At 42.5% G+C, this 27272-nt stretch overlaps 2 protein-coding genes across 4 annotated transcripts; one reads left to right on the top strand and one right to left on the bottom strand.

Annotated features, from left to right (window-relative positions):
* Nucleotides 1-5729: 5729 nt before the first annotated feature.
* Nucleotides 5730-8832, bottom strand: LOC114562883 (short coiled-coil protein B). 2 transcript variants are annotated; one of them, XM_028589551.1, is made up of 4 exons: nucleotides 8532-8832; nucleotides 8079-8146; nucleotides 7895-7975; nucleotides 5730-6134 (listed from the first exon to the last, which is right to left on the bottom strand). In XM_028589551.1, the coding sequence occupies exons 2-4, from the start codon at nucleotides 8092-8094 to the stop codon at nucleotides 5992-5994; spliced, it is 240 nt and encodes a 79-aa protein (XP_028445352.1). In that variant the 5' UTR covers nucleotides 8095-8146; nucleotides 8532-8832; the 3' UTR covers nucleotides 5730-5991. The 2 variants fall into 2 exon arrangements, with proteins under 2 accessions (XP_028445352.1, XP_028445353.1); XM_028589552.1 differs by lacking the exon at nucleotides 8532-8832 and adding an exon at nucleotides 8349-8525.
* Nucleotides 8833-22147: 13315 nt separating this feature from the next.
* On the top strand, nucleotides 22148-27272 carry setd7 (SET domain containing 7, histone lysine methyltransferase). Of its 2 annotated transcripts, XM_028589310.1 has the most exons (8): nucleotides 22150-22295; nucleotides 23561-23690; nucleotides 23812-24013; nucleotides 24120-24309; nucleotides 24714-24795; nucleotides 24873-24990; nucleotides 25224-25381; nucleotides 27025-27272. In XM_028589310.1, the coding sequence occupies exons 1-8, from the start codon at nucleotides 22256-22258 to the stop codon at nucleotides 27215-27217; spliced, it is 1113 nt and encodes a 370-aa protein (XP_028445111.1). In that variant the 5' UTR covers nucleotides 22150-22255; the 3' UTR covers nucleotides 27218-27272. The 2 variants fall into 2 exon arrangements, with proteins under 2 accessions (XP_028445113.1, XP_028445111.1); XM_028589312.1 differs by lacking the exon at nucleotides 27025-27272 and having other exon boundaries at nucleotides 22148-22295; nucleotides 25183-25274.

Genomic DNA, 27272 nt, shown 5'->3' with positions numbered 1-27272 from the left:
TAAGGAAAAGGCTTCTTCCATCAATATTCAAGATCCCTGTGTTATCCTACTCCCCCAGAACTTGTTCCTGTTGAAGTAGTTTACCAACATTAACATTATGCCTTAAGAAGTACATAAAAGGTCTCCAAATATCATCAAAAATATTTTGTTTGTGTCTAAGAATATACGTTATCTTTTCCATTGACATGTTTGACACCATTCCTTTGATCCACATCCCGAGTCTTGGCCCATCTGCTTTTTTCCAAGTAAGAGCAATTGTACGTTTAGCTTGTAAAATACACATCTATCAATCTAAACTCCTTACTTTGTAAGTGTATGTTGGTAGGATATATACCCAGAATGAAGAGTTTAGGATTTAGTGGTAGTTTTTTTGTTAACATTTGGTCTATCATATTAATAATATCTTGCCAAAAGGGTTTAATTTCCGTGCATTCCCATATACAATGGTAGAGTGGGCCTCTTGCCTCATTGCACTTGATGCAAGTATCAGGAATGCTATCGTCAAACTTATGTAATTTAACTGGGGTTATGTATACTGCATCAACCATTTATACTGTAAAGGTTTCAGGCTACTGTTGACTGTTTGTCTCTGAGCCTTCTTACACGCCTCATTCCAGACTTCTAATGATACTTCATCATCTATGTCTGCCTTCCATTGTCTTAGCTTGGGATCAGAGGATTCGTTGGACCCAGACACAAATAAGTCATACAAATATGAAATTAAACCTTAACAGTTTCTTATAACTGCAGACTCTAATGAGGAAATTACAGGTATATCTAATGAATAGTTTTGAGACGAGGCTATGAAGCTTCTAATTTGAAGATATTTGAAGAAGTGACTCTTTGGGATGTCGTATTTGGTTGATATTTCTGCAAAGCACATAAGTACTCCGTCTTCTCTGTAAATATCCTGCACTTTCCTTAACCCCTTTTCAGCCCATACACAAAAACCTGGATCACTTTTTCCGGGTTTAAAATTGACATTGCCCCAAATAGGACTAAAGCATGACCAGGAAGGGTTGATATTCAAGTATTTGCAACTGTCAAACCAAACATTAATCATATTTAGTACAATAGGATTATCTGTATGTGTCCTCAGGTATTTGCGATCTGCTGAGTACAAATACAAGTGCAATGGCAGGCTCGGCGTAACAGCACAGGATTCTAGATCCACCCAAGCTGGAGGACTGTCAGCCAAAAAATAAAACATGATAGATCTTAGTTGAGTAGCCCAATAATACCATTGGATCATTGGGCATTTAAGGCCTCCTTTGTCATATGGTAGATATAATAAAGATAGATGCAGTCCAGGACGTTTATTTTGCCAAATAAAGTTGGTAAACAATTTCTTAATTCTAGTAAACAAAGACGAGGGAGGGGGCAGGGGGATATTCTGGAATAGATAAGAGAAATTTATTTTTATTTTTCAGGATTAAAATTAGGTGGGCACAGTTGCTTAACGCCATCAGTCCCAGCTTCGTCCCAGTGACTTATATGTTGCCTTCTTACATTAAATTCAAATTACCCGTGATTTCATCAGATAACACAAATCCCACCTGGATAAAGCTTTGTTTGTTTTGTTTTTTACTTTTTTCCTGACAATGACAAAACCCACTGTGTGTGTGTGCGTGTGTGCGTGCGTCCAAAGCCTGATGAGTCGTCCGTCCGTCCATCTGTCTGTCTCTCTCTCTCTCTGGATTTCCATCTCCAACAGGAGCCACAGACAGGGAAGGAAAGCCAAAGTATTAAGACAGACTAAAGGCTGGACACACCAGCCAGACGGCCGACCGTCGACAGAAAAGCCAGTTGAGATGATCAGTCGCGTCCCCGAGGTCCAAAAAACTGCCTCGGGACACACTGAGGCGACACCAACTTGAGAAACATAATACGTCTCCATAGCAGCAGGCGGCGCTACTCTGTATTGTTGCCCAAGAAATGAAAACCGGCAGCTGATTGGACGAACGCGTCACATGGGTTTGTTTTCTCCGGAAATTCAAAGCCAGACTGTCATGGCGGCTCGTTCAGAATACGATCTCATATTGTACTAAAATAGTTCACTGAAACATGTTTCTGAAAACATTTTAAGCGAGAAATAGGCCATGCAGTTGCTGAATCTGTCTTAATTTCAGATCAACAAAGGTCAGTTAAAAAGATTTTCTTTAGATTTTGAGAGACTCTAGTCACGCTCATTCCGCTCGCCATTTCCGCGTGAGTCCCGACTGCCCTGTCTCCGACTGAACACGTCAGGTCGGCCAAAATGAACGCCGACAGCCCCCCAGACTGAAGACGGCACGGGACACACCGAACAGACTCGAGTCACTGACCTCGCCAGACTGTTCAACGGCCCATTATCGGCCCTGTGTGTCCCGGCCTTAACACGTTGTTGGTTTCCTCTTCTTTTAAGATGGAGTATCCCTGCCAGAGAGGAAACGCCTTTGACAACAACTTTCAGTCCAATCAATCAGCTGCATCACGTCCAACATGCGTTACATCAGTCGCAGCACGGAAAGCCCACTGGGAATACTTCTCTTGTAATTCTAGATTTCAAAATGTGTCGCATAAATGTCAGATTCATAATGTTGTTTGATGGGACCGTTCCCAATTTAAATCAAACTAAATAGAAACTATTACTTAGGCAAAGTTCTCGTATGTTTTTCTTGCAAATGAAAAAAAAGGAGAAAACTTGTTTCTCTGTGATGTATGGAGGAGAAGGTATTAATATCTTTCCCAAAGGTCGCGTATCAAATTTTAAACCCAAGCCTCAGGACAGTCACAAACCTTCAGCTACTGTGCTAGCAGACACCATGAGGAACAGGACACCACACTTCCAAAACAGTATTCCTTACTTAGTTTGTATGCTAAGGCTACTGCTAACTGTGTGTTTGTTCCTGACTCTGGTACACGCAGCCAAACGGCTTCTCTCAGCTGGTATCAAAACGAGATGACTACACTAATGTACTATTCATCTACCTCAGACACATACAGGTGGGTGACCAGTGAAAGGGAAACATAACCATAAAAAAATATGAATGGTTGAAACTTCAGTGCTCCAAGTGTGAGGGATGAACAGCAGCACTCCTTATATGTTGCTCATTTCTCCATGTTTCCTTTAATGAGTCACCCGCCTGTATACAACAGTATTTCAATTAGAAGTACTCTCAGCTGCTGCACCCCACCCTCTGGAACGCCCTCCCCCACACACATCAAACATTCAAGCACCCTACCATCCTTCAAACAGGCCCTCAAAACTCACCTCTTGGAGCTTGCTTTTTTCTGTCAACAGACTTTCCCAGTTTGATCTCCTCCTTTTCATCGCCCACCTCTCCTGCTTTGCATGTGCTTGTCCATGCACCTATGTGTTTCCTTTTCTTTTTGTCCGTCATGTAACCTTGTCTACATACCTTGTCTGTTTGTTTTGTCTGTAAAGCATCTTCAGGGATTAAAGTGAAAAAAAGATCTTTTGACTGAACTTTTTTTCAGGCCAAGTCATAAGCTGTTCACATCTACCTATACAGATAGCGCCCCTTTTGCGATCGCGCCCTATTGGTTTTTAATGTACAATAAGATGCAAACAGCAAAGTGAAGGGAATATTGCGAGTGTTCTCTTTTCCTGATGAACAAAACAATATTTCAGTACATCCCACGACTAACCATTGCTGTTCTTTTCTACTGCAGCAATCATATTGTAGAAAAGCACTCCCCCGTTTCATTAGCGCTAGACTGACTCGCACACCGACCCGCTTGTTGTGCTAACCTCTGCCACATTGCTCTCAGCCTCGTCCGCCAACTGGTCCGCATCTCTGGCCAGACCTTCAGACACTTGCCCGTTCTAACCAACGAGCTAACGTTAGCTTGTTAGTAGCGCGGTGCTGTTTTCTTTCTTGACAACTGATTGATTTGCGCTCAAGCTTGGATGTTTAGGGCCAAAGCGTTCTCACGATGTCCACGGATTTAAGATAAAACACCATTTTGCGCCGTTAGTATTGTTATAACCTAGCTACATACATCCATGTGTCGCGCACACTCCACTGTCAAGAGCGTAAAGAAAGACACTGACGTGACTAGTACCTGTACCGTTGTATTAAATTCCAGTCACACGGAGTAAATTGTAAAGACACACAAACACACAAAGCATTTATTTAGGACGTTACGGTATTTATTTCATCCTACGAAAGCACAAGACATAATTTAAGACCTTTGTAAACGAAATGTACAACTTTGTGAACGTTATTCAATACTTTTAAGGCCTTTATCATTAAAGAATTTTTTTAAGACTTAATATAAGACCCCGCGGGAACCCTGTTATAGTGCATCGCTTTACACATAACGTTAGTTGCATTGATTAAAAACAATAATCGGGTGGCATCTGTTCAAGCCATAGGTGGCACCCAAATGAATGACCTCCCCTGACGAGTGTTTTGCGATAGTAAGAAATTGTATACATTAATGCATGGAAATAACAAAATTCATATTCATTCAACAGAGCTAATATTTGTAGTTGCATACACAAAGAAAAAGTGATACAGGACCCCCCCCATTTTTTTTTCATCGGATCTGCATCAATCTCAGATATGGCATTTCTAAAATCAAATTGACGGAAATCCGTCGTAGCGACAGATAACTTTAATCCCTGCTGGCTGCCGTCTTTGAGTGTCTAAAAAAGCGCTATAAAAAATATATGTATTATTATTATTAAGTACGAACATGCAGACGGCAAAGCAGTGGGTCACCTGTCCTTCCGAGCAACCTTAGTGACTACGTGGCCAGAGATCAAACAGATTAGCTCAGAACTCACATTTCATCAAAAACCTTCATCACTTTATTAAACTAAAGTCATTTCAAATTAGTAACAGAAACAACCATATGTAAACCATATACAAATGCAACAGGGTCAAATATATTCCAACACGTATGCATGAAATACAGTATGCATATTTCTCGCTGGTTTATCGAGAGGCTAAACACACAAGTTTAAATAACAGGTGAGGCGTGGTCTATAAACTGTTTAGTGCCATTTACTGCAGCAACACAAAAGTGACAAAGACTGGGGCTTTCCTCTCTTCATTAATAACAAGTATTAATTCTAAGATCTATGGCAGCAATACTGACCAATAAATAACAAAAGCTGAAACAGATGAAATCCCCGGTGCTGTGTGGAGGAGGAGAGACACCAAAAGGAGTCTCCAGTACACCGACAAAGGACATGATGCCTTCACGAACACCCCGTAAACATTGGAACTCTGTGGTGCGTTAATTGCACAAACTGCAAAAGCAAAAGGAAGCGTCGCTGCGGGATCACTAGGGGTGTGCAAAAAAATAAATAAAAAATAAATCTATTCACATTCGAATCGCGATTCAAGCTCTACCGATTCAAAATTGATTCATATTTTATTTTTATAATTGTTTGTCTACTGCAATCACATGGGAAAAGTAACATTTACATACTGTGAATCTCTTTTTTTTTTTTATTAAATCGAGAATCTGTTTGTTTTTTTTAAATCAAAAATTGATATTGAATCGAATCGTGACATTTTCTGAATCGTGTACCCCTAGGGCTCACGGTGCAGAATTAGCCATTAGCACGTAGCGATCTGGTTTAATAAGGTGCTGTATGTTGGTCCCTGGTAGAGGATGCGTTTATGACCTGCTGTTACTCAGCAGCTTCCTGGAGTGGAGGTTACGGGGACGACAGGCGAGGTTAGATGCGGATAATGCAAAAAATATGCTTATGAAGAGGGATCTTTTTTTTTTTTTTTTTTTTTTTTTTCAGCTCACACAATGTATTCCTCTTCCACGCTTCCAAAGCTGTGGTGCCGATTGGTCGCTCTGAACAAAGATGTGAAGGGGTTTTTGTGTTCCCACCACACACACTGAATGAAACCACGTTTACGGCACAAGCAGTATTAAAAGGGTCCATCATGTGGATCATTAGAGTCCGGTTGGGTCCAGGGCGTGGACTGTGTTCTAGGTCAGGCCTCTCAGAAGTTCTCCTTACTTCCGTTTGCCCTTGGTGTCCGTGGTCTGGAAGACACTGGAGGCAGACATCAGGTTCTCAATGTACTGACCCAGAACCTGGTTCTCTGACTTCAGCTTCAGGTTCTCCTCTTTGACAGCATCCACTCGGGCAGACAGGTCTGAAACACACACACGATATGAGGATTGTGTGCATAAAGACTGGTGAGCTTAACGAACTGAAGGTGCCGCTCTAGTTTCATTTTCACCAGCTCCTGCCATCTTTTTTCAGTATTAGAGTCAGTTTTTCTATAAAATCCTGTAAGTGGAAAGTGTTGCAGTAAATTGTAAAAGGAAGGTCAGCAGGAGCTCACCTGGGCTGCAGGGATGAGGAAGTGTATCCAACATGTCAATATTTGGAAGAGCGGCACATTGTTCACACAGCCTAACTTTCTTACAACACACTTCATGTACTTCATTTTACTAGCGATGACGTGCAGTCAGTGAATGGTTAATATGCTTTTACGTCCATTTTGGTGAGCCCAGAGGGAAAATATGCCATTTTAAAAGTAGCCTACATTTACGGTAGCTAGCTAACGGTAGACATCAGAGAAAGGGGGATATTTTTACGTCCGTTTCGGAGCGTGTACAAAAAGCCGTCCACCAGCAGTGATTGTAGCGTACATGTCCAAGAATAGCGCGGACACGCGCTTCACACCGCGAGCGGGCACGTGCTCCACTCGGCAGAAAAGGGAGAAAGAAAAAGAAAAACAAAAAAAAAGAGTCTGCCGCTGTCCGGAGCAACAGAGGGAAAATATTTCAGTCGGAACCGAAATTTGCGTTCTAATCCGGTCCAAATACTACCGTTTGCGTAGGAACCGGTTCCATAGTGGAACCGGGTTTCGGTACCCAACGCTACAGTCTGACCTCGGAGGCTGTGGCATTAACCATGTCTGCAACATGTTGTCACTCTACAGCTTTTTTGGCATTAGTAATGTCCACACTGTGCCCTCCAAACATACTGTCCTCTTTTCCACCTCTCTAACAATACCTACAACTTGAAATTGAGTGAAAGTCCTTTGTTTTGTTTTCCTCTGTGCGCATGATGTCGGGATGGAAGAATATTAATATTTGGGGCGTTTCACTGACTATTTAAGGGAAACTATGGGCGTGACATGAAGCCACCAAAGCTGCGCCACATTTAGAGTCGATTGTGATTTATAAAGGGAATCCAGCGTTGGACGTGCGTGCGCACAGTTTAATAAATCTGAATATTTCGGAATATAAATGAGGCCCCAGGTCCGTTTCTTATAACTTAGCTGCTTTTGATTGCAAAGGGCAGAAATACTTGTCTATCTAATCCTTGGTGGGCAGATCAGTCATTTGTGCAGCTGTTGGAAAATGCTGATGTTCAATTAATCAGTATGTAATCAACTGTATGTTTCTACATCAAACAGCCTGTGCACGTGACATATCTGCATTAGCGGTTATGAATGGCTGCTTGAATTTACATGGGCCCACACCTGCTCGCTCTTCTGTTGCGTGGGAGAAAAAACAAACAACGTATGGAGGACCAGCCGCCCTCGAGGTTATTTATAAGTCACTTCGATTCCCAGGAGGTGACAGCCATGTTTACGGTACTCTACAGAGCTGTACCGTGTCACACGTGCTACGTGAAAAGGTTCTTTGTGATGCATAAAATCACCACAGTAGCATCTGTGCGTTACAGCTTTAGGATGCGACAGGCCGCCACAGCAAAACCAAATCACAAGAGACGCACGATCAGAAAGTGCGAGAACTTATGTTGAAAGTGTGTGTGAGCAGTCGTGAATAAATAAATAATGTTGTTGGTGAATAGTGTTCAATAGTCTTGGCTGTGGTGACCCACGGTGGCAGCCACACCTGCTACAATTGACAACTAATAAGTGTGTGTGTGTGTTACCCTCTAAAGTGTGTTGAAGCTCCAACACCTGGTTGATGAGCCTCGTCTTCTCTTCCAGCTCAGCCTGGTTCTCCATGTCACCTGCAGAAACACCATGAACAACTGACTGACCGTCTGCTGGGAGAGGGAGAGGGGAGGAGGGAGAGAGTGTGTGTGTGTGTGTGTGTGTGTGTGTGTGTCTCACCATCATCTGAGCTCATGGTCAAGTACTCTTCTTCCCTTTTGGAATGCAGGGCTGCAACTCTCAGGACTCTGCAGGAAGTATTCACCATTTAATGCATTTATTATGTTTACTACACAAGATGTTGAACACACACCATGATGGGCCACATGATCTCTCTCTCTCTCTCTCTCTCTCTCTCTCTCTCTCTCTCACACACACACACAGACACACAGACACACACACACCTCGACTTTTGCTAAAAGTATTTTAAACCTCTGTTAGCTTGTTAACCTGTTAGCTTGTTAGCCGGCCCGATGAGAACAACCGGGTGACAGCAGAGATCAGCAGGCGGGGAAAACAAACAGACCCTGCGCCAGGCTTGCTGCTAACTAACCGTTAGCATGCTGTTGTTAGCTTCAACAGTGACTAAACAACGATGACAGATGAGGACACACGGCGTCACGTTAACGTTACCTTCCGACGTGAAACCCGACAAGTGGTGGGCAGAATGGGCCAGAAACTAGTCCGGGGTCTGTGTAAATCACACGGAACACCAGATGCTGCTACTAATGGGTGTACTAGCTAAGCAACTGCTACTGTAGCTGTTTCTTCTTCTTCTTTTCTTTTCGGCAGACTAGACACTGATCGTGCATTGCTGCCTCCCACTGGTAATGAGGACAATCTAAGCTCCCTTTTGATCTATATTTTCCAATATAGGCCTATCATTTCACAGATGTAAACACATGCTAAACGGCCCCAAATTGATTTCCTGTTGTTCAGGAAATGGATTAGTTCCAAGGCTCTTTCTTGATGATTTGGACCATCATCCATCAAAGTTTTTAAGGAAAATATTTCCATTCCCAGCTCATTTAGAGACATAAATAAAAGTCTCCTTTCCTCAGCGTATCTTGGACAGTACACAGTACACTGTCCAAGGTACGCTGAGGAAAGGAGACTTTTATTTTTATTACACCCACCAGAAACAGCCCACTTGCCATCCCACAATGTTCCAGCCTTATTAACCTGGCCAACTTTATCTGATCCATCATAGGCAGGCTCATTGTATTCCCGGATTTAATTGATGGCTGGATATCATACAGCTTCCTCCCTTTGGTGTCTTTTCTCCACTCCTGCTGCCACTGCTGGTTCTGTCTTTCACTGATCAAATTTCGGCACTCCAGTTTACCAAAAGGCACCTCCACCCTATCTCTTCCTAAACTCGCCCTAGCAGCTTTATCTGCAACCTCATTCTCCTCAACCCCCAAACGTGCTGGAACCCACAACAAACCCACACATTACACCCCCACCTCTCCAATTTAAGAACCGTTATTCAAATCCCCCCAACTAAACCTAACCCTTCTGGGTCTCTTGAGCCATCAGTAAATATATATGTAATCATTCCTGTACATAGGCCTAATGTGCAACATTTCCTACTCTTCCTTCCTGCAATGATCTTTTAATAGATAAGTCCACATCAGCCTCAGCCAGAGTGGTATAGATAGCCAGCATATGTCTTACTACACTACTATTAAAACTGCTCCTGCCCTTTCCAAACTCCCAACACTCTGCTAGCAAAGAGATCGAAGGAAGAGCTGATCCAAAGTGTCATGACCTGGCTCAAAGGTATGCTCAATTAAATCAAATTTATTTAAATAAACAAAGGTAAACGTGCTATCAGTTTATCAGTAATGTGTGTAGTGTATGGATGTGTGTAAGTGTAGCAATGTTAGAACGCAAAAGTAACCCAACCCAAAGTCCAAACAAACCAAGCAACCTTGAGGAGGGAGAGAAGAGGAGTGACTGCCCAGTCACTCCTATTCATGGACATGTGAGCAAACAGTTCATCCAGGTGTCAATCATGAGTCCTTATTAGCCAATCCCCAGATCCCAGCAACCAAAGGGACTTAATAGGTCTTGAGGCCTAGGAGCCGTCACAAAAGCTTTTCATTTTTACAAAATAATGTAATGCCAGTTTTGTACATCGCAGCCTTAGTGGAACCTCCACTAAGAGTGCTGGGATCGGCGTTGCCCCAGTACATATCCTCAAAGCCCTAGACTGAAGCTCATCTAACTTATTAAAAGTGGACCTAGCTGCCGATCTGTATGCAAGACACCCATAATCAAAAACTAATCTTATCATAGCTTTATAAATCATCATAACATTCCTGTCTACACCCCAAGAACAACCAGTCAAGCACCTCAAAATATTAATAACGTTGCCACATTTATTTACCATCTAACCTAAAAGTTCTTGTTCTTGTTGTCACTGTAGGGTCCAATTTCCCACTCCTAGCAAGTTCACCTGAAGCAAAGGATAAATCTATTCATGACAAGCTCCCACTATTAACATGAAACCTAGTTGTTCTTCCGTCATTTAATACCACCAAATTATGTTTATCTAGAAAATCTTCTATGAAAGCCCCATTCCCATCTCTAAAGTATTTCTGCTGCCCCACAGAGGATTATGGGCATTACAATCTCCTGTTAACATCACTGGGGGTTTCACCTGATCCATTATTATTATAAGACAAGGATTATAGAAATTAACCAATGACAACCTTCCTGCTATGCTCCATACCTTAATCGCATTCAAGCTCTGAAGTTAAGCCTACTGTCCTATGTGGAACACCTTTTTAACAAATATTGCACTCCCCCCTCTAGAAGAATTCTGGTCCTTAGGTAAACAGATAAATCCTGGTATCACAAAATCCAACGACTGTTTAAGCCATGTTTCCTGTATACATATTAACTGTGGTTTATCCTTAAAACCATCCACAAACCTCTTTCATTCCTGCAAATTGGCTACCAAACTTTTGGCATTCCACTGGAGGATACTAAACTAAACATCAGTAAACTAAATATCATCACCATTTCCTTCTGGCTTCGACTATTATTCACTTTGCTTCTTCTATTTGTTGAGAAAACAAAGCTTTGGAGATCAGCTGGCTGAACTCTGCCTATTCCGAGAATCTTCTCAGCATCTTGCACCACTTGTTTAACCACATTGGAGCTTCTGTATTTTTGGTCTGTTTGATACCATATAACACTTGTGCAATGAAAGCCAGAAAATGAACCTTACTCACAACAACTGAGTCCTCTGTCACACTTCTCACGATTGGCCTCCCCCGCGACCACCTGTTTGACAGGTTCTGCAAATCAAGCTCCTTTGTTTGTCTCCCTGTATTGTTGCACCTTCACAGCCTGCTTATATTGTTTTAGATTTATTTATTTGATTAGGACAGTGCACATTAATCAGCATTTCTGTAAATGCGCCAGTGTTAGCCAGTCAGCTAATTTTCAACTGTAGTCCTAGTTGTGTGCATGTCTTTATGGTGGGAAGAAACCAGAGCACCCTGGGAGAAAACCCACACAAGCACAGGGAGAACATGCAAACTCCACACAGAAAGGCCTGGGACGACCTGGGCTCAAACCCAGATCCTTCTTGCTGTGAGGCAGAAGTGCTAACCGCTGAGCCACCGTGCTGCCTCTGTTAAGGCAGACTCATGTCTACCAGCCACATGTCCTCCACCACAACTTCCACTTTTTAATTTAACACACTCTCTTTACAAGCAGAGAGCTCATGTTGACCAACTGACACGTTGCTCGTTTGAAACATAGACTGTTAATATTAATGGACAACGCATGCGGTTCGGCGAAGTGCTGCAAATGTGGACGTGCCTTAAACCTGCATTCTGTCTGAATTCCAGCAGAGGGCGACACGTGCAGTTGCAAAAGGAGGTCGGTTTCTGTAGAAGTCTATGAGAAAGTGACTCACTTCTCACTTGATTTATTACCTCAGTAAACATTTTCATAATGAGTTTGTGGTCTCAATCGCTAGTTTTAAGTCTTCTGCAACACAGAATGATGTTCATTTTTTTAATTATGGTCTCGTTGATTTTCAAAATCGGGGATAAAACAGGGGGTGTTTTAGGGCGTGGCTATGATGTCATTGCCAGTGAAAGTGTGAAACGTAAAGTAGAGTGTAAGGGCTCCTCCCTCACTCCTCCCTCTCGTCTAAAATCGTCACATCTGCAACCAGGATAGCTGCGCCCGTAACGGCAAACTCGACGACGGACAGCTGATCTCCACAAACCAATGGGTGACGTCACACATGCGCTGTCCATTAATATACAGTCTATGGTTTGAAAGCCACGATGTCTTTCGTTCTCTGGGCTGGCAAAGCAGAGAAAGGGGAGGTAACCTTGCTTCTTATGACCTCATAAGGAGCAAGATTCCAGATTGGCCCATCTGAGCTTTCATTTTCTCAAAGGCAGAGCAGGATACCCAGGGCTCGGTTTACACCTATCACCATTTCTAGGCACTGGGGGACCATAGACAGGCTGGGGGAAAGCATATTAATGTTAAAAAACCTCATAAAAGGAAATTTTCATGCCATGGGACCTTTAAAAGACAGACACCCCAAAAACACTCTTCCTGAAAAGTTAACACCACAACATGTGTATCCCTCTTAGCTCCATCCCTAAAAGCTTTAATGTGAAAGGCTTCTGTTAACTTTGTCCCTTCTACGCCTTAAACCAGCTCCTCCATAGACATTTCCAAGGAAACTCCATAGATAACCCTCTTTCAAAACTACTTTCCTACCTGAAACAAATCCTTCCACCCGCCTCTCACCTATTGCCTTCATGGAAACAGCTTTAGTCACCCGTGCTGCAGACCTACAAAACACGAGCAGATTTCCATCCACCAGAATCCTTGCATTTATGATTTCACCTAACTCTTCCTTCAAGACCCTAGCCAGCCGAATGGGATTAAAAGATCTGAAACCTGCCTTCCCTTCCTTTAATTTAAGGATAACCTTAAACTCCTCTGGCTGATCCACTCTCTCCCTTCATCTGACTCCTGTAATAAGTTGCTCCTTTCTTTTCTTTTCCTATTTCCCCCCTTCCTACTTTGCCAAATCCCCCCATCATCGTCGTCAGACTCCACGGTAGGAGAAACACAGACCACTTTGTTTTCTGTTTTGCCTTCAAACTGTTTATGCAGAAACAAAATATTTAAACCACGTGGATTATGCATTGTCAGAGCGTGCAGCCTGTTCCAACTATTCTTCTTCTTCTGCTGCTTTGGGTGTTAACCAATGACTTTATGGTGTTAAATATGGAGAGGTTAACGGCAGCTTCCGTCCTAAATGTGTTGCACTGCTGCCATCTGCTGGAGCTATTTCACTCCTGCAGCATGTCCGGTGTTCTTTACTCTGCTCCTGATATCCCAAATCCTTTCATTTGTTCATCATGTCCTTTCTCTCTGCTGCATGGTTCCTGCAGCTCTACACTTCCTGGTACTGATCAATGATTACCAAACCAGCTGAATGTGATGTGTGTGCTGCTGCTTCTTGTTCCTTGCTCTTTCTGTTTTGTTCCCGTACATCCCGATATTGTATGATAAAGTAGATAAGATTACAGACAGTAATGGCAACGTAGTCAATTACTAAAGCATTGGACAGACAGAAATGTAGAGCTGATGATGGCACTAGATGACCATGAGGATCACCAAAGTGATTAATTCAATTCAATTCAATTTTATTTATAGTATCAAATCATAACAAGAGTTATCTCGAGACACTTTACAGATAGAGTAGGTCCAGACCACACTCTATAATTTACAAAGCCCCAACAATTCCAACAATTACAGCAATTCCCTCAAGAGCAAGCAGTGCGACAGTGGCGAGGAAAAACTCCCTCTTGGGAAGAAACCTCGGACAGACCCAGGCTCTTGGTAGGCGGTGTCTGACGGGCCGGTTGGGGGTGTGATGAACAGTGGCAATAATAGTCACATTAATAATGGAACAGTGACTGGATGTAGCGGGAAGCTGCAGGGTTCAGCAGGAAGCAGCAGGGTTCATGCAGGGTTCAGCAGGAGGCAGCAGGGTTCAGCAGGAAGCAGCAGGGTTCAGCCGGAAGAAGCATGACATTGCAGGGCACCGCTGAGCTCGGCAGGGAGTGCAGCAGGACCACGGCGACAGCTGGAACCAGGATCTTGGTGCCAACGTTCTCCAAGGAAATACGCTGGGGAAAAACATAAGGACTCCGGGAGTAAACTCCCAGAAGCTAGGATTAGTAACAAGCATTTCTGGGACTGGATACACACAAATAGTAATAGTAAAAGTAATAGAAAGGGAGAGGAGAGAGCAGCTCAGTGTGTCAAAGGAAGGAAGGAAGTCTCCCACAGTCTAGAACTATAACAGCGTAACTATAACAGCGTAACTAAGAGAGACAGGTCATAAGGAGAGGTAGCTTTTTCGGGCTTAGAACTCTCCCCCTGCCGGATCGGGCTTGGCTGGCCTGTCTCCCTCTACTTTGTTATGTATTATTAGTCTAACAATTATGAAGAGAAGCAGGTGGGCCAGTTAGGTGAACACTGCAACTCCTCACTCCCTAACTATAAGCTTTATCAAATAGAAGAGTTTTAAGTTCATTCTTGAAAGCGATTACAGTTTCTGCCCCCCGAACCCAGATCGGGAGCTGGTTCCATAGGAGAGGAGCCTGATAACTGAACGCTCTTGCTCCCATTCTACTTTTAGAGACTCTAGGTACCACCAGTAAAGGAATGTCTGTACTACATTTCAAAACAATACACCCAATAGTTGTCAAGTGAATGTCTCATCTCCATTACAAATGTCAACCTGGAATTATGAAAAAAAAAGATTTTTTTAAAGTCTACTGTCACTACAGTGTGTCTAGTTCAGTCTCCCTAAAGTTTGACCCCAAAACAAAAGTAATTGGTAAATACCGACTACTATCTCATCTGAACAAGAGACTTTCAGTTTGCTGACATGTTTAGCTCGGCCATTTGCAGGCCAGACAGAAGAGACACTGCAGCCGAAAGGGGAGTCACTTCCCATCACTCTGCTGAAAGTCTGGCCTTTTGTACAGAGTAACCTTGTTACATAACAAGCAGGACATACTTCCTGGGGGAAGCAACCTTCGCCCATCCCACAACAAGTGCTGTCCCGTTGTGTTATTAAGCCCTGCCCTGCTACTGAAGAGAGGCTGGACTGCTAGATCCATACAAGGCTTGGTGGGGCAACAGACAGCAACAAAGCTTTTCAATCAATCGCTTCCAAAAAACTGCCAGTATAACAAAAACTAGAAATGCTGAAACTGTATTGTAACCTCTAATCATTTTCAGTTTCCTTTATAGATACATGAAACTTTCTGATAGATAATCGTTGGACTTGCATGTTTACGATAAAGAGAACCAAGCCTTATACATCTTATTTTGGACTGATGCTCAGTTCTAGAGAATATTAACTGTAATTGATTTTTTTGTAACCTGAAAACCATGGTTCGCAACACTTTTTTCCAGCCCTGACTAAAGACTGCAGTAGGGCTGCACGATAAGAGGAAAATATCTAATTGCGATTATTTTGACTGATATTGCGATTGCAATATGATTCCCAATATTGAAGGGAATGATCATGTTTGTATCATTATTCTCATTTTCATTGACTAATATTAAATCTTAAAAAAATTAAATGATTATAGTGTGATTTTTGCGTGGATCTGTACCAAATAAAGATGTTTTCTGTAATCTGTAGGATTTGTAGGCCGGGATGTCTCTGCAGCACCACAATACTTCATTCAGAATGGTTTGACACATATTTTGCCTTTAACAAATATTGCGCCCCTCTGCGATTTGGATATTGCACTATTGCGATTTCAATAAAATTGCGATTAATTGTGCAGCCCTAGTCTGCAGGTATTAATTGATCTTCTGTCTCTATCACTCTCTTTCTCTCTCATTTCAGTACAGCAAATCTGAGACTTGCAAGAATCAGTAGCCAGATACTCGGGTGCCCATGATTAGAATAATGCTCTTAATATCATTAAAAAGACTACAAACCCAGTCACGTTCAAGGCAGTCTTGCATTTCCAGAACTCTCACTGCTCTCAGTGACGCTGGGATTTTTCCTACCTTGGAGTCTTTGTAACCGCAGGAACATTTCCACAAATGTGTTGGCCGTTTGTTTTGATGGTTGTATGCCCCCTAGTGGTCAGCAATTGATTACTGCAGCTTTAAATGCTAGAGATTCGGAATATGACCCGGCTGAATTTGAAAGGAACAAAACCCCGCTTTGAGCGGGAGGAACAATATCATATTAGATATTACATCTATACGTCTATAGTCTACAGTCAGTCTATTTCCCATCTGTCAGGAACACATCACAGCTGAGTCAGAACAATTCACCGTTAGGATTCCTTAGAGAATAGAAGCTCTTCCATTCTTATTCTTATCTTATTCTCTTCCTTGCTTATGAGTCACGTCGTAGCTGGTTAGCCTAAGGCATGGTCTAAAACTCTTTATATACGGATTTTTCCAGACGTCAATGGGAGAAATGAATGGGAAATTTACTTCCGGTACCCAAGGTGTCTCAGAATGCGGGCAGGACCCAATCATTTCTCCCATTGATGTCTGGAAAAATCCATATATAAAGAGTTTTAGAACCTTGACCAACTGACACTTTGCTCGTTTGAAAGCCATGATGTCTCTCTCTTTCTCATGGGTGGGCCAAATTCTCTGGGCGGGCAAAGCAGAGAGCTTTCATTTTCTCAAAGGCAGAGCAGGATACCCGAGAAGCCCCTGACTGCAGACCCGCAGACCTCAATGTGGGCGGAGTTAAACGTTTAACCCCGCTGTCACTACCCGATGTGAGTCAGTGCAGATGTGAATTGCGCATGCGTCACTTTGCGACAAGCAGCCTACAATATACTGTCTATGGTTTTGAGCTAACGTTAGCAATCAAACAATCACAGATAACTAAAAGTAGTGCCCTATATTTAGGGCACTAGCTAGCTAAAATGTTTTGAAATGACTGCTAGCTAAGATGCTAACAGCGTTTTGAGCTAACGTTAGCAATCAAGTAGCCTCCTAGATGCTAACGGTGTTTTGAGCTAACGTTAGCAATCAAGTAGCCTCCTAGATGCTAACGGCGTTTTGAGCTAACATTAGCAATGAAACAATCATAGATGGTTAAAACGTTTTAGTTAGTTTAGCTAACAGCTAATTCCGCTAACCGCTAGTTGACAGCAAGATTCAGTCTAAAATAACGTTAAGTCAAACTTAATGGGAAAAGCAGGCTACAGCTACATTAAGACTTTACAGTAATAACAATAAAGACAAGTATTGAGTGATTGTATTTTAAATGAGCACAAGTAAAGTAGAACTGACGTAACAGCTGTTATATATGTTAACGGTTATTTTCAAGTTTTATTTTGAGGGTCTTAAACTAACGTTAGCTTGCCTGTGAACAATGTTGGAGAGTGGGCGGGTTAAACGTTTAACTCCGCCCACATTGAGGTCTGCGGGTCTGCAGTCAGGTGTATATGGGATACCCAGGGCTCGGTTTACATCTATCGCCTTTTCTAGCCACTGGGGGACCATAGGCGAGCTGGGGGAACTGGGGGAATGTTAAAAAACCTCATAAAGTGAAATTGTTATGCCATGGGACCTTTAAGGGTTAGGGTTAGGGTTAGGGTAATTAAGTACTTATCCAAGACATTGCGAATAAAATACATTTATCTCAAAACGAGGTTGGTGCCCCATGAACTTTTTGCATCTAGGCTATATGAGCATGTTATACAATCGCTTAGTCATATCGTAGCTGGTTTTAAGTCTACCATCGACGGTTACGATTTTATGGCTTATACTCCAATTGTCAATGGAGAAATTGCATTGTATTTTTACTTCCGGAACCCGCTGTGGGCGGGACTGTTGAGCTCTATGCGAGACTATGAAGCCATGATGTCCATATGACGGCCGCTGGTAAAAGGTGTGCCAGATGTGGTGGGGAGCATGATTATGGGGAATGTGGAGAGGGGGTGAGACCTAAATGCTGTAATTGTGGAGGGTGTCACAGTGCGGCCTACTGGGGTTGTGAAGCAATAAGGAGAGAGACTGAGGTTCAGAGTGTGAAAAGAAAGGATAGAGTTCCTTATGCAGAAGCAGTGAAAAGAGTGGAGCAAACGACAAGGATGGGTGTAGTAAATGTTAGACAGGAAATAGCAACAGAGAATGCATGGACACAGCGACAAGAACTTGTAAAAGAGAAGGAGAAGGAGAAAAAGGAGTATGGAGAAAAGAGGGATTTTGTTATCTTTATTGCAGGGGTCATAAATGCAACAGCTGAGGTTAAATCCAAAACTGAAAGGATTCAAATCATTGCAAAGGCAGCAATTCAGCATTTGGGCATGTTGGACTTAAAATGGGAAGTAATAAGGGACTGTCTTGCTGTACACTCTAGTCAGGACGTCGGTAAAGGATGATCTTATTTCTTATGATCATTTTCCAATGGAATGCAAGGAGTCTGTTGGCGAATGGTCAAGATTTTAAACAGTTTATAGATCGTAGGAGTGTGAAACCTGATGTATTGTGTATTCAAGAAATATTGGATTTTGTTTTATCTAATTATATGGTAATCAGACAAGACAGAGAGCAAGGAAGTGGTGGGGGTTGTGATACCTTTGTAAGAAAGGGTGTACCCTATAGGGTGTTGGGTGCTGGGAAGGAACAAGAGTATGTGGTAGTGGAAGTATGGGCAGATAAAAAGAAAATAGTAATAATAAATTATTATAACCCTTGTAAACTGTTAGACTTAAATAAATTAGAGGGAATAGAAGGTCAGGATAGAGATAATGGTATATGGTGTGGAGATTTTAATGCCCACAATACACTGTGGGGAGGGGAAAAGACAGACAAAAATGGACAGGTGATTGAGGAGATAATGACTGATAGGAACTTAGTTTGTTTGAATGATGGTAGAAAGACTAGGATTGATGTTAGTACTGGTAAAGAGTCAGTATTAGACCTTACATTTTTGTCTAGTAGACTGGCTCCAAAGTGTGAGTGGGAAGTGCATGGAGACGGCACTATTGGAAGTGATCACTACCCAATTATATGTAAACTGAATGTTGATGTAAGGTTGAGCACGAACAATAGTCATGGAAGGTGAATTTTCAAAAAGGCAGACTGGAAGAAATTTATGGAAACAAGTGAGTTGTATATTAGTTCGGTCCAAGAAACAAATGATGTTGACATAGCTGAAATTGAGTTGCGACAGAGTATTTATATGGCTGCAATGGTTGCAATACCAAAAAGTTCAGGAAAGTTAGTAAGAAAAGCGATTCCTTGGTGGAGTGTTGATTGTGACGAGGTAGTTAGGCACAGGAACAGAGCTTTTAGAAGATTAAAAAGAACTCATAACTTTCAACATTTGATTGAATATAAGCAAGCACAGGCTTTAGTGAGAAGGTGTATAAGGCAAAGGAAAAGAGCATACTGGAGGGATTATTGTAGCTCAATTGGAAGTACTATTAATATAAATGATATATGGGGAATGATTAAGAAAATGGAAGGTAATCGAAGAGAGTGGAATTATCCAATCCTTTCAGATGGAGAACAGTTGGCTATATCAAACCTAGAGAAAGCAGAAATGATGGTGAGCACACTGAGTAAGGTACATAGTTCTAGTAATCTCTTAGAAGAAGAAAAAAGGGGTAGGGAAGAAACAAGGAGTCTACATGTTGAGGTTATTCAAAAGAAAGGGAACTTAGAGGATAAGTACAATGTTCCTTTCACACTGAGAGAGTTAAGAAATGCCTTGGATAAGTGTAAGAATTCAGCTCCAGGTAAAGATGAAATTTGTTATAGTATGTTAAGACATTTAAGTGATAAGGGAATTCAGAAGGTTTTACATGTATTTAATAAAGTCTGGGAGGACGGAAAGATTCCTGCAGGATGGAAGGGGGCAGTTATTGTTCCAATAAGAAAACCGGGAAAAGATGCTAGTAATCCAGCAAATTATAGGCCAATAGCTTTAACTTCTCACTTAGGTAAATTAATGGAAAGGTTGGTGAATGGAAGGCTAATGCACTTTATGGAAGAAAGGGGGATGATGGCTAGTTGTCAGAGTGGTTTTAGAAAGGGGAGAAGTACTATTGATTCGCTCATCTGTCTTGAGGATGACATAAGAAAAGCACAGATAAAGAAAGAGACTGTTGTGGCAGTATTCTTAGATGTAGAAAAAGCGTATGATATGCTATGGGTAGAGGGTCTTTTAATCAAGATGCATATGCTAGGAATTGGGGGAAATATGTTTAACTGGGTAATGGACTTTTTAAATAATAGAAGTATTCAGGTGAAAATAGGGACAGACATATCTAGAAGGTGTGTAGTAGAAAATGGGACGCCACAAGGTAGTGTTATTAGTCCGTTGTTGTTCAACATAATGCTTAATGATGTTTTTTCTGGTGTTCAACCAGGAATTGGAAAGTCGCTATTTGCAGACGATGCTAGCCTATGGAAAAGGGGAAAAAATGTGAAGTATACGCTGAAGAAGGTGCAGGAAGCTCTTACCCTAGTAGAGGATTGGGGAAGGAAATGGGGTTTAGGTTATCTATTGAGAAGTCTAAAGCTGTGTTTTTTACCAGGAAGCAAATAGATGAAAGTCTAAAACTGGAATTGTATGGTAGGAATTTGGAATGGGTTAAAAGTTTTAAATTTCTTGACACAAGACTTACATGGAGGGATCATGTTTCTAAAGTGGTAGATAAATGTAAAAGGGTACTGAATTTAATGAGATGTCTTGCTGGAACAGATTGGGGAGCAGATGTAGCTTCTTTGAAGCAAATGTATGTATATTTAATTAGAGCTAGAATTGAATATGGGTGTTTGGTTTATGGATCTGCAGCCAAGTCAGTTTTAGCTGGATTAGATATAGTCCAAGCTAAGGCACTGAGAATATGTACAGGAGTTGTGCGATCTTCTCCAGTGTGTTCATTGCAGGTCGAAACAGGAGAAATGCCACTTTGTCTGCGAAGAAAGCAACTTCAGGCTAACTGTTGGTTCAATTTGATGGGGCAGAGGTGTGATCACCCAGTTAAGATAACTATTCAGGCAAGCTGGTAGAGAGAGGGGACAAGACTTCTAAGTTTTGGATGGACAGGGGAAACAGTAGCACAGGAAATGTCTATACATGACAAGACCTTCTGTCCAGGAGTACTGTGGCCATCAGTTCCTTTATGGCAATTGGAGGTACCAAAGATTGATTTAGAAATGCTTGGGATTAAGTCAGAAAATCCTAAATTGGATTTGGTGCGTGAATTCCAATGTCATGTAATGGAAAGATATCAGGAACACATACTAATTTTTACTGATGGTTCAAAGGATCAAGAAACAGGTGCTACAGGAGCAGCTTTTGTTGTTCAGAGGTGGAATGCTCAAGCTTGTAAAAGAACTTCAAATTTCCTAAGTGTGTTCACAGTGGAGTTGTATGCAATTCTGATGGCAGTGCGATGGACTGAACAGATTCAGAACCAAAAAGTGTTGATATGTAGTGACTCTGTGTCAGCTATTAATAGTATTGGGAAAGGGTTATCAAAGAGTCGTCAAGATCTTGTATATGATATTCTTCTGGCAATTAGAGATGTGACAGGGAGAGGGGTAGAAATATCATTCGTCTGGGTCCCAGCTCATGTAGGTATTACCTCAAATGAAAAGGCTGATAAGTTGGCCAAGGCAGCTGCTCAAAAGGAGGCTATAGATGTCACCATTAATCTATCCAAGGCGGAGGGTAAAAGTATTGTGTGGCAGGGAACAATTTTCAAATGGCAACAGCTCTGGGAGCAAGAACATAAAGGGAGGCATTTATTCTAAATCTCTAGTAAGGTCACTGACTCAGTTAATGTTTGTACAAGAAGGGAGGGTAGACGTAGGGACGAGGTTATTATTTCTAGAATGAGGATTGGTCACACGTTTCTGAACAGCAATTTATTTATTTTAGGTAAGCACCAGGTTTGTGTTCATGTCAGGATCCGGAGACAGTGCAACATGTTTTGATTTCTTGTAGAAATTATGACCGTCAAAGACAAGATCTACTCAGAAAATTGCAAGAAATTGGCTTGGAAGAAGTGTCTCTGAAAAGTATTTTAGAATTAGGATCAAGCGGGAGGGGAAACGTTGTTTTTTCAAATTTTTAATAGACACTGGACTGTATCATCGGATATAGTGCATTAAGGTGCTGGTTCCGTAGATGGCAGCAATGCAACGTATTGGATGCCGGCTGCCGTAAAATTTCAAAGAAGAAGAAGAAGAAGAAGAAGACGGACGCTGGGCGAGAGCAGCATCATCAGCAGTAGCAGTCCGGGCTGTGTCCGCCAGCAGGCAGCAGCAGCTCCGACAGCATGGACAGCGACGACGGGAGCGTGGAGGAGGTCGTGGAAGGTAGGCAACATCTTCCTTCTGTTATTTCTCTGTAAACGACGGAAGGAGGCTGTGAAGCCTACGTTCTTTTTCTGCTTCCGCAAATCTCCACGAGTCAGCGTGTCTCTGGGCCCGCTGGGTAAACGAGCAGCGCCAGGGACTTTATTATGAAGGATGTCCGCCTGGCAGTCGAGCGAAGGCGGCCTGGCTGATCTGAGAGCCCGCTGCTGGAACATGTAGCCTTAGCAGGCAGGACGTGTCCGCTGCTGCCTGCATGGCCTTCTGCTCATTAGCAACACTTTTAACACTGTTGGGATACTTTGTATCTCTGTGCCTACGTCACGTGAACGACTGTTATGTATTTATTATTGTTGCATTATTAATGGAATATATATATATATATATATATATATATATATATATATATATATATATAAAAATTCTTTTTACATTTATTTTGTATTTATTTTTATTTCAAACCTCTTCTTATCTTATCATGCAATTCCAAAGGACCAATCAAAAATACCAAGATGCAAGCAGCAATGCTAAAACAAACAAAACAGCAAGAAATGAAAAATAAAATACATATATACACGTACATATGCATACGCATATACATATGCATAAATAAATAAAATGACAATTACATAACTTGGAGAGAAAAAGACGACGACGTCTTTACTTCTCTTGTGATGCACATTAATGTAAACTACATGTTTCATTGAGATACAACACTTGAATTTGTTATAGGCCTATATATCGTCTGTTGTCTTTAGGACATGGCTGCTTAAGAAAGGTGACCATATTAAATTGTATTCCTCTAGAGAGTCTACATTCATGAAGATTACTCTTTCAAGTTTAGCTGTTTTCAACAGTGCATCAATCCAATCTTGAATGTGTGGAGCACTACTTTCTCTCCATTCACAAAAAAATCTGCTTATTATTAATGGAAACGCACACTCCTTTTCCCTGTGTCTGGAACATTATCTTTTAGGGATTGTTCCGGTCTGACCCACCAATATAGAGCCCTTTATCTGTTCTATTAATATATTATATACAATAAAATACAACACTCGAAACACCGTAGCCAAAAAAAGGGTTAACGTGCAGATTTCACATAAGTGTGTGTGTGTGTGTGTGTGTGTGTGTGTGTGTGTGTGTGTGTGTGTGTGTGTGTGTGTGTGTGTGTGTGTGTGTGTGTGTGTGTGTGTGTGTGTGTGTGTGTGTGTGTGTGTGTGTGTGTGTGTGTGTGTGTGTGTGTGTGTGTGTGTGTGTGTGTGTGTCAGGTCCATTGGATGAAGATGATCAGCCCCATGGTTTCTGCACAGTGTCCTATTCATCCAGTGACCGTTTTGAGGGCCACTTCAGCCACGGAGAGAAGAATGGCCGGGGGAAGTTCTTCTTCTTTGATGGCAGGTACTGAACAGAAGACTGTTTATCACAGCGGTGCACTTTCAACTAAATTCCAAAATTGGGTTGAGTTAGTTTACGGTTAGTCTCCCCCCTCCCCTCCCCTTCCCTCCCCCCACACACACAGTGCACTGGAGGGCTTCTACGTGGACGACGCTCTGCAGGGCCAGGGCGTGTACACGCATGAAGACGGAGCTGTCCTCCATGGGACATATGTAGATGGCGAGCTCAACGGGCCCGCTCAGGAGTGGGATTCCGAGGGCCGCCTGGTGTTCAGGGGCCAGTACAAAGACAACATCCGCTGTGGGGCATGCTGGGTCTACTACCCTGTGAGTGCTTAGTTTGAAGTCCTTATGTCAGCGTCCCAGAGACCCAGCCGTCGGCTCTGCTAACCGTGGGGACTGTGCTTGTGGGTGTTTACTGTGCTGCGTCCAGGGTGGAGGCTGTGTGTTCGGGGAGGTGAATGAGGACGGCGAGATGACCGGTGAAGCTGTAGGCTACATCTACCCTGACGGACACACGGCTCTCTACGGACGCTTTGTGGACGGAGAGATCATCGAGGCTCGCCATGCCACCGTGATCTCCAGCCAGAGTGGAAGGCCACGCTTCAAAATCACCGCCAACAGTAAGACTGATCCATTTAGAATGTCTCCCTTCGAATGAATGCGAACAACAGTTTTTATAATTGACATACTGATATAGATATGTAAGGTGATGGATTAGTTTCCTGGAGAAATAAATATACAAATGTTCTTTTGGGCATAACAAAATATCTGATGAATCAGAATGCTCCATCGTGTTGATAGAATAATAATAATCCAGCTTTCCATAAAGTTGAGGTCTCATACGAGCGGCGATGTTAAAGGGATGGTGGGCCTAGTATGAACTGTACACACACGATGGATGTATCCTCCGACTGCCCAACCCTAGAGCAGAACCCTGCTATCCTTCTGCACGGTGACTTGGGGAATGTGAATCTTGTAGTTATTCAGCGGATCAACAACTTAACGTGAGCCTCTGTGTTTAAAGGTCCGGTGTACTCGTACGACAAGTCGACGTCTACCTGTATCACGGCCCACCCGCTGCTCCCCGACCCCTACGAGAGCCAAAGGTTAGGCTTGCTTCCTGCTCACGCCTGTCATCGGAATCCCATCACTTCCTGTTGTTGATGTTGTTTCTGTGTGTCAGGGTGTTCGTGGCCGACTCTACGATCAAAGGAGCGGGACAGGGCCTGTTTGCCAAGACGGACGCTGAGCCGGACACCGTGATGGCTTTTTATAACGGAGTCCGCGTCACACACTCCGAGGTACAGTATGGCGCACAGAGACACTCATCTGATATCTGAATAACAACCATCCTCATATTGTGAGTGCAAATAAACTAGTTAGCATGCGAGCAGAGACGTTTTATGTAAAAGCTAAATGTAACCGTGGTTAAAAGTTTAATAATGGATAAATGAGAAGACATCTGCCACCCTTCACATGTATGTTTTCCTCAGCATGAGTACCTGTTAAAGCGTTGACTGCATGGACTCCTCAGGTGGACAGCAAGGACTGGGCCCTGAACGGGAACACCATCTCATTGGACGAGGACACCGTGATCGATGTCCCTCAGCCATTTGACCAGACAGACAGATACTGTGCCTCTCTGGGTCACAAGGCAAACCACTCCTTCACCCCCAACTGCAAATATGAGCCGTGAGTACCAACTGACCGAAGCACACTAGAGCTGTATTTGGGCCTTAAAACCTCAGCCCGGCAAGGCCTGAGCCCGACAGAATTCGGCCCGAGCCCAACAAGTACATTTAGTTTGACCGCTTTTTAAAAGCCCAGGCCCGTTTACAGCCATTATTCAAAATGTGCACACGCACACAGCTCTTTTGCCTTTTGTCAAGAATGAGTCATTTTTATAATTTTTTTTAACCTCATTTATTCATGACTAACGTAGGCTATAGGCCACTTGGGAGTTGGAACAAAGACATAAAATAAGTCCTCCAGAGGCCAGCCTCCGTTTCACCTCCTCAGCATCCATTCTAGCGGTAATCGAAACGCATCACCTGACCGCTCATTTGCTGCGCAACCCAGAGCGCAAGCCCGAGCCGTTGTAAAATGATAGACATTAAGGCCGAACCCGACAAATGATCTTCAGGTCTAAAGCAGTGCACAAACTCATTTTCAAAATAAGATTCTAAATGTTGAGATTGAGACTTAATTTAAAGATTATATTTACATTAACTAAACTTAAGTACACCAAACCAACTTTTACCAACAGTAACTGAACTCCTCTCCTGATTCAGACCAAACTTTTCCAAAGGGTGCCCCAAAAATGAATGCAGGTCAGATTACATTTCCTGATCCAGGAGATGTTTTGTGGAAGTGTATATGCATCGTCTTCTCATCTCTAGCGCTGCTGGATAGAACATTGTGTTTTGTATTTCTTACAAAGGAGACAGGACAGGAAGTGAATGCAGATGTAAGCAGTGTGAGCGCTGCATTTCTTTGACAGGCACTTTGAGGCACATTGGTGAGTTTAGGCTTTATATTCTACTGACTTGACTGCATCTGTTCCTGGACATTCTTAAAACCAAAAGGTCCCTTTTTAATCAAAAAGAGTTGATTCATAATTAGTGGAACAAGAATCGCAGACACTAATGAGGGAATTGGGCATTACAGTCGGTCACTGTCCTTCCCTGCTTTTGATATTAATTTGAGTTGTTACCGTTGGGATTTGACCCAGTGATGGATGGGTTGAATGATTCTCTATCATGTACTGTGCTCAGTGGGACCATCTTTAGACGTACTCGGACTGATCTCATAAAGTGGCGTATGTTCTTTTCCTAAACCTTTTTTTTTTTTTTTTTTTTTTGTCACGCGTGTGACGTTCTCGCGAAAGCACGCCACGTTCTCGCGATAAGACGCCACGTGGTGTGTATGTTTACATCTGCTGTATACAGCGTAGACATACACGTGGATAGCTCAAAATGCGTACAGATAACACGCCATTTGGCTTTAGGAAAGTGGCGTTTATGTTTAAGTCATGATGCCATGTTGGACTTACTTTACAAACTCTGATGCTCGTGAATAAAAAAGGGTTGAAACCTTTCAACGTGCACACTTTGTCTTGTATAAAGTTATGAAGGAACAGATGTTAAAAACATTTTTCATATATCATGATATAAGCATATGCAAAAATACATATAAAGTCAGAAAAGGGTCAAATCTCTAAATAACATTAAACTATGTCCCAGAAAAACATTTTAAATATGCTAATAGTGTTATTAGCTAGCATAATAACGTTTCCAATGTGGAAGTAGTAGTGAAACGGTGTTTCTTTTGTGCAGGTTTGTCCACCCTCGTTTTGGGTCAATCAAGTGCGTCCAGACCTTAAGGGCTGTGCAGAAAGACGAGGAGCTGACGGTTGCCTATGGTTACGATCTGGAGCCAGCGGGGGGAAATGGCCCCGAGGCCCCTGATTGGTACAAGCAGGAGCTGAAGGAGTTCCAGCAGAGACAGGCGGCGCCCAGCAGCCTGTGACAGACTCCTGCAGCCCCCGCTGGATGTTTGAGAAGTTCCTCCCCTCACGGGGCGG

This window comes from Perca flavescens, chromosome 10, assembly GCF_004354835.1.
Source record: "Perca flavescens isolate YP-PL-M2 chromosome 10, PFLA_1.0, whole genome shotgun sequence".
NCBI lineage: Eukaryota > Metazoa > Chordata > Actinopteri > Perciformes > Percidae > Perca > Perca flavescens.
This window is presented reverse-complemented; position numbering and strand designations above follow the sequence as displayed.